The 7,500-nt window shown below is 37.3% G+C and overlaps 1 protein-coding gene and 1 non-coding gene across 3 annotated transcripts in view; one reads left to right on the top strand and one right to left on the bottom strand.

Annotated features, from left to right (window-relative positions):
• The window catches only part of LOC137971218 (uncharacterized), a 43,367-nt gene that overhangs the window by 18,620 nt on the left and 17,247 nt on the right, over positions 1–7,500 (bottom strand). For both annotated transcript variants that reach the window (XM_068817991.1, XM_068817992.1), the window contains exons 12-17: positions 7,338–7,381; positions 6,674–6,820; positions 4,412–4,540; positions 4,222–4,283; positions 2,348–2,412; positions 977–1,044 (exon numbers count right to left, since the gene is read on the bottom strand). In XM_068817991.1, the coding sequence (XP_068674092.1) occupies positions 977–1,044; positions 2,348–2,412; positions 4,222–4,283; positions 4,412–4,540; positions 6,674–6,820; positions 7,338–7,381 (515 nt within the window). The remainder of the gene's footprint in view (positions 1–976; positions 1,045–2,347; positions 2,413–4,221; positions 4,284–4,411; positions 4,541–6,673; positions 6,821–7,337; positions 7,382–7,500) is intronic.
• Trnat-ggu (transfer RNA threonine (anticodon GGU)) lies at positions 2,012–2,084 on the top strand. The gene has a single exon. It is a non-coding gene; the product is annotated as a tRNA-Thr (tRNA).

The raw sequence follows: 7,500 nt of genomic DNA, 5'->3' as shown, positions 1-7,500 counted from the left end.
ATTTTATACCATGTGACAGTTTCATGCAAAGGGCCCATTTGTTTCACGGACCAATGTTTGGCAAGATTAAAACACAGCTTCTCCTTATTGCCGCCAAGGAAACTCCTAATATGGGCAGTCAACAGTTCGATTGCCCAATCACATTACTGCATTTCAAATGACGTCAAAGCAAAGCTTTCCAGAAAGTTAAATGGAAAGATGACGTTTTTCACAACCGCTTTCGCTAAGCCAATGAAAATTCGCGCTAGTTTGTTTTTGTTCGATAAGCCAATTAAATGTTTTGCATAATTTGTGTACGTTCTGTTTTTACGTTTATTTTTCAAGGTCATATGAAAGTCGCTCTATTAGAGACGATTAGCTTAGAAAATCTGTAAGAAATCACTGACTGTCCCGGTTTCCGTGGCTCAAAAACGTCGCTTGCTTAACTGAGCTCCCAGTTAACAACTTAAAATACAATTTCTGAGGTTATATGTACCACCGATTCGACGCGAGTTGGAGCGAGTTCAGAATATCCGCGAGACAAGGTAAAAGTTTAATTTTTGAGGGGAGATATATTTTTTGAAAAGATAGAAGTTGTTCACTACCTTTTCACTACAAACCAGAACCGCAAATAAGTCAATTGATACTGTAAATTCCCTTTATTATACGCGCAACAGATCGTCGCGTTTTCTGATTGGTCTGTGACGACTTATACATAAATTCGTAGAGTGCATGGTCACTCGTGATGTTTCGAAAGTTCTCAAATTGCACTACGGCTTGTGCTATTTCGAGAAATTTCAAAACATCACTCCTGCCCACAAATCACGAAATGCATTCGCGTTAATACGATTTCCTATACAACAAAATAAACAAATAATACATAAATAACTAACTAAATAAATAAATAAATACAAAAGACCTCAGGAGTTTTGGCACCTGACAAAAGAGCTAACGTAGCTGTGAAGTGCAGTCTAATGCTACTACTTGTACACTGTACCTCAATTCTCCGCCATTTGGGACTGTTACGATCTGTTAGCGATCCTTGAGTGTCTACTCTGTTGACGACTTTAATAAAAAATAACGAATCACTTTCATCGTTTCGTTAAAAAAACTGCGATAAAATATTTTTAGACATACTAAAGGCTAAAAAGTTTTAAAAGATGACGATGTTTCGACGCTATCCTAACCTCATTACCAAGTGAAAAATGAAAATTGATTATAAACACTAAAGGCACAGAAGCTAGAATAATACATTACTATAAGTTAAACAAAAGGCTCAGCAAGAAAGAAATCTGCTTGAATTCCATTCGTGCTAAGCTTTTTGTTTAACTTGTAGTATTGTTGTTACTATTTATAATGCATTTCCATTTTGCACTTTTTTGACTTGATAATGACGCTAGGATTGCGTCGAAACGTCGTCGCTGATTAAAACGTTTTAGCGTTTAGTATTTTTGAAAATATTTTGTCGCAGTTTTTTATAACGAAATGTTTTTCAAAATCACTCCTTCTACTTTAACCGTTACAATCGATATTACTGCCACTTTCTTATAAACATGGCTGCGCGGGGATACGAACGAGTGTTGCTAGTAGGGACCTTTTGATCGGAAGACGACGACGACTTCGAAAAATGTCGGCCTCCAAACCTTATGCGCATGCTCAGTATGGATCTAAAGGTCCCTAGTATCTTTCACAAGTGCGAACAGCGAACGAGCAACTGATGAAATGTTCCGACTAAAAACAACTCGTTTTATTCCCTTTCGAAATGGCGAAAAAGTGATCACCAACTGTTGCAACATGCATGTTGTGTAACATGAAGCACGATATATATAAAAGTTATGAAAAACAAATCATGATAATGTCAAATTGAGCCATAAAAATGATAAATGTAGTAGAGAACAATTATGTTACCGCACAAAATTATCTTACAATAAAGGGCAAGCTCGCTTTTTATTGCATAATTTTGTTATTTCATCATTGATTCATTCCTCACGGGACCATTGGAACCCACAAATGACCAGCTCCCAACGTCAGTGGCTTCATAGCTCAGTTGGTTAGAGCGTCGCACCGGTATCGCGATGTCACGGGTTCAAACCCCGTTGAAGTCCTGAAGTTTTCAGGCTTCTCTACGCAATTGCAAAAATTGCTCTCATATCTACGAAGATCATAGCTTCACTTGCTTTCATATCCGCAGTTCATATATGATTCATTTCATATACCATTCCATCATTAATTGTCTTTATTGCGCGCGGTGAAGACGTGATTTTTAGTAAAAAGTACCTATATAATAAAGCTCCTGGAAGGGCAGCTCAGAACTAAAAGGCAGATTATCCAGGGAAAGAGGATATGAAGGACCCTACACAGAAGTTACCTTTTGATGCTGCCACTAGCTTTATAAGCAAGGACGTTTTCCATATGGACTTGTTTGTAAGGTCTCTGAAATTATCGCCACAAGAAAAAAAAATGCTGTTCAAGTAAGATTACTTTTGTCAAACTATACCGACAGTATAAAATTTATATTAAACAACAAAGGGACTAACAAGATACTGAGAAAAGAGAAAACTTGTAATTAGCTGGTTTATTATATTCTCAGCAGAATATCATGTTTCTGATTGGCCAATGACGAAAGCATAAAAAGGTTTGAGTATTTACAACACTGAAGTGAACGGTGCTCTCCGCGCGCGCTGATTGGCTAATTCGGGGGTGATTAGACACGTATTATTCACCTCCGAGTAGCTGGCGTGCCAGATTTGAAATTTCCGACCACATTTTACAAAAATAAAGTAGTTTTCTGGTTCGCTTTTTGTTTAACTTGTGGTATATACTTAACACCCTTCGCGGCGAGCTAAATATCCATCACTTTCACTGACACTGAGGTAAATAATTCTTAAATATAGTGCAATAGAGGTAACAGTTGCAATAAGGAAGTTGTTGTGGGAACAATTTGCTGAGTGTATAATGAATAACAAACCGTAGGAACTTCCTCATGCATTTCGAGAGACTTGAAATTTCCGACCACATTTTACAAAAATAAAGTAGTTTTTTGGTTTGCTTTTTGTTTGACTTGTGTGGTATATACTTAACACCCTTCGCGGTGAGGTAAATATCCATCACTTTCGCTGACACTGAGGTAAATAATTGTTAAATCGAGTGCAACAGAGGTAATAGTGTGCAATACGGAAGTTGTTATGGGAACATTTTGCTGATTGCATGTATAATAAATAACAAATCGAGATCTTTCGAAAGTGCTCCAATTGCACTCGTGGAATTTTGAGAACTTTCAAAGCAATATCACTGGTGTCCATAAAAATCACGAAACGCACTCGAATTCATACGATTTCTTACACTGAACAAACAGGCTTCACACGTGAATTAAATTTGAATATTAAAGCAACTCATTTGGATAAAAGAAAAGTTTCATCGTGAGAGAAATTTCCATCATGGAAAAACTGCAGTTGAAACACCCAATGAGTGATTTCGAGTTTTTGCAGTTTAGTTTTCGAAAACGTCAAGTTTCACATAAGATACAGTTCATTCAATATTATAATCAAAGAGGTATTCTTGCGAGCAAACTTTGTTAAAAAGCACACACTAAATGTAAGTATGAATGAGTGGCCAAATGCGGAAGAACCCATCAGATACTGTACATCATCCTTGACTTTTATGGAACGTCAAGCATCGCTTGAGGGGAAGAAATGTCGTTTTTGTGAAATAGTTAATCACCCATCACAATTTTTTTTTTAATCACACTGATAACGATAACTTGAGAGATGGACAATTGGATGCCACATAAAACCCCTCTATGTTCTCATGAATCAATTACAACGACACAGCAATCTCATAGGAGCTCAAGACCAAATGGCTATATGTGCCACTCACTACTGAATTTGAAAAGTGGAAATTTAAGGCACAATAAGAAAACGAAGAAATGACGCCGAATAAATAATTTGGCATGTCACATATTGTACATGTGAAGTGTATTGTAACTAAGAAGTTTGATGTTGTCCTTCAAAAGCATATAAATTTATAGTTTAATACAAGAATAAACTGCTAAAGTGAAGCCTTGAGCTGCTGTTGAGACAGTTGAGAACTTTAATATACTCCTAGCTTTCTCTGATCTACGTCAAAATCAGGGAATTCGCCATGCTGCAATATTTTCCTGTTCCCAGATGATGTCGCAGATCTACAGAATCTCTTAGGCTTCACCCACAGTTCATTTTGTATTGTAACTGGATTGTAACTTACAATTCTGATACTTGATGCTCATGTTTAGGACTTTCTGCTTTTTGCAGGTTCTTGGGACTTGACTATGGGATTAAGAAAAAGATTTGCTCTTGCTTAATAATACTGTTATCTCAGAGAGACACGGTCAGCTGGCCTTGTAATGGGCACAATGATTCACGTGTTCAAACTAACTTTTCTCAAAAGCACTAACCAGAACTAAGCTTTTCGTTTTTGGAAGTTCAGGTTTTGGCTTCCCTTTGAGAATTTGTGGAATCCTATAACCACCTTCCATGTCCTCACACCAAACTGTGGACTGCTGTGGGAATAGCTTTCTTCGATTCTATGAAGAAAGAACATGTAAACAGGGTAATACAATAATATTATTAAGCATTACAAGTTCAAATTTTCATTGACAGTCCCTACATTCAACTAAATAAATTCATTGAATTTAAAGACACTGTATGATGCTGCTTTGCATCTAGATAGTTCTTTGAAAACAGCGATGCAAATTATTTTGCGATGTCAACCCGGTATCAAACCCAATCCCCTCCATTGCTCAGTTATGAATGAATAGTATATATATAACCATGCACTTTTCCCGTCTTTCAAAGCCAATAAAAAAGTGAAATTTCAATCAAAAAGGTTCTAAAAACAAAACGATGTATTTTGGACGATATCACAGAATAAATAAAGTGGAAAAGTGTGTTAAATTAGTAGGTACTTTAAAGATGTGCATGGATAAATCATAGCAGTGACGATAGGATATTCAAACTCACTAGGTAAGTTTTTTTTCCCGAAAATCATTGTATTTGTGTTCAACGAAAATCTATCATGAGACAAGATAATAATATAATACATGAATGCCACCTTGGCTTCAAGATGTAAAATGACAGAGCAAAGAAGTTTTATTAGCAAGGATGGCACAGTCGGCTAGTGCACGGCCTTGATGTACAGTATGAGGTCCTGAGTTCGATTCCCGGATCTCGCATCCTTGTTTCGACTTCTTTCCTTTCAATGTAGCTAAGTAGCTTTAAATACCCGTAAAACGGAGCACTGATGGAGAGGGGGGAGTAAAATGAGCGCACCGTCGACCTCAGGTTTGTCAGTCGATCAGAATTACTGTTACGAGTTATCAACGTTAAATATGGTTACTTTACTTTACTTTTTTAAAAATACTGTTAGTGGCGACCAACTTTTGGCAATATTTAGGAGCCACTTCATTTCGTGCCCTGTAATTTAACATGTTGCTTGCAGGAGATCTCTTTAACATCACAAAACATTTTTCAAAACGTTTAATCTCGTTGAAGTTATATAACTAAATTAGTGGCTACTGTTACTGGGTTATTAGCACGAAAAAAGGAAAAAACAATATTGGCAAGTTTGATCACAGGTGGCCCAAGCTCTGTGTTGTGTTTTGAATTTTGAGAGCTTGTATGGCGAGTTTTAATTGAATACAAACCAGAAGGCTTAATAAGATAAAATTAATAAGCACTAATGTTGCACTCACTTGTCTGCTGTCTCTTTGTGATCGTTCTTTGGTAATTTGGTGCCATTCTCTCCTCTATTTCATGAGATACAAAATGTATCCTCAACCGAAGACCTACCTCTAAAAGAGAGAGAAGGTACTTGAATTGTATATTAGGAAACGCTCACCAGTAGATCGGCCAAGCGAACTGAGAAATTGAGCCAAAAAATGTAGCCAAAATCCTTCAATACTCGTAAAACTCGGCCAGCGACATGTTCGAAGATTCTATCGAATATCTATTCAAGGAAATAGTCTCACTATCCACTCTGTGAAGGAAAATTTGCCACAAAATTTCAATTTCGCCTTCTGTCAACATCCTTGTGACAATCATGCACCTAAACGGTCAATTGGTGACAAGTCACTTCTTCCTTTATAGTACAAATCTTTTGCTCCACCCCTCACTGGACTTGAGGAGCATGAGGTTTCATCTAAGCAATTTTGAAATTTTCGTCACAAGGATGCATGTTGACAGAAGCCGAAATTGGCAAATTTTCCTCCACAGAGTGGATAGTGAGACTATTTCCTTGAATAGACGTTCCATAGAATCTTCGAACATCTCGCTGGCCGAGTTTGAGGCAGATTGAAGAATTTTGGCTACATTTTTTGGCTCGATTTCTCGGTTTGCTTGGCCGATCGACTGGTGAGTGTTTCATACTTTCTCCCTCTTTTAGAGATAGGTCTTCGGTTGAGGATATCTCGCGAAACTGAAGACAGAATGGCACCAAATTATCAAAGAATGATCACAAAGAGACAACAGACAAGTGAGTGCAACATTAGTGCTTATTTCTTTTATGAAGCCCTCTGGTTTGTATCAACTAAAACTCGCCAAGCAAACTGTCTAAATTCAAAACACAACACAGAGCTTGGGGTACAATTGTACCTATGGTTTGATAAAGCTCTCAACAACATCTGCCCAGGCAAAAACGCTGGATTTGGAGATGCTCTCACCTGCCGAGCAGTCCTAATGGCTGTTGGCTCATGTATTGTGACAGGGTATTTTTCCATGGATATTATGCTTTTTTGTCCCGCTACAAGACTGCCAATCTGAGGTAAACTGACACGGCTTGCTTGCTTTGATATTGAGGACTGTGTACTCTAATAATTAAAAGAAATATCAACCGCAGCAATTACAAGAAACCAGAAAGGTAATTTTTAAAAACCGACATTAGGTCAAGAGTCTTGTACTCTTTGTTAACGGTGACTGTTTTCCACTTCAATTTATTTGTGGTGAAAAAAATAGGGCAACATAAACTACAACAAGATTAATATCATGTTTGTGCTGCAATATAGGGCCTGCTGAATTAAGCAACTGGAGCTATTGCATGTGGTACCTGGGAGGTCCCCAAAATTGATCATAGATTGAAGAGACACCTTCTCTTTAATAACCCAACCCATAGACCCTATGCAAAAATGGCTGCCTTTATTTTATTCTTTTCTTCATATTCAAAATAGCCCAACTAACCACATTCGGGATAACAAATTCTTTACAATTTTTGTCTCAAAAACGAGGTTAGTTGGGCTATTTTGAATATGAACAAAAGAATAATTTAAAGGCAGCCATTTTTGCATAGGGTCTATTAGACATTACATCATCATCCGAACATTAATACACCTGTTGTTTGTCCATGACTGACCCAGCCACTTGATCTGCTTCCACTTAAAAAAAAAAAAGACACACGCAAGGAGATTAGAAGACATTGAATTCTTCGGCTAATACAGTGTACATGACTTGAATTTCATCTGTTATTTGAGAGGTACTTGTAGGTTATTTTGCC

Source organism: Montipora foliosa, chromosome 9, assembly GCF_036669935.1.
Source record: "Montipora foliosa isolate CH-2021 chromosome 9, ASM3666993v2, whole genome shotgun sequence".
NCBI classification, from domain to species: domain Eukaryota; kingdom Metazoa; phylum Cnidaria; class Anthozoa; order Scleractinia; family Acroporidae; genus Montipora; species Montipora foliosa.
This window is presented reverse-complemented; position numbering and strand designations above follow the sequence as displayed.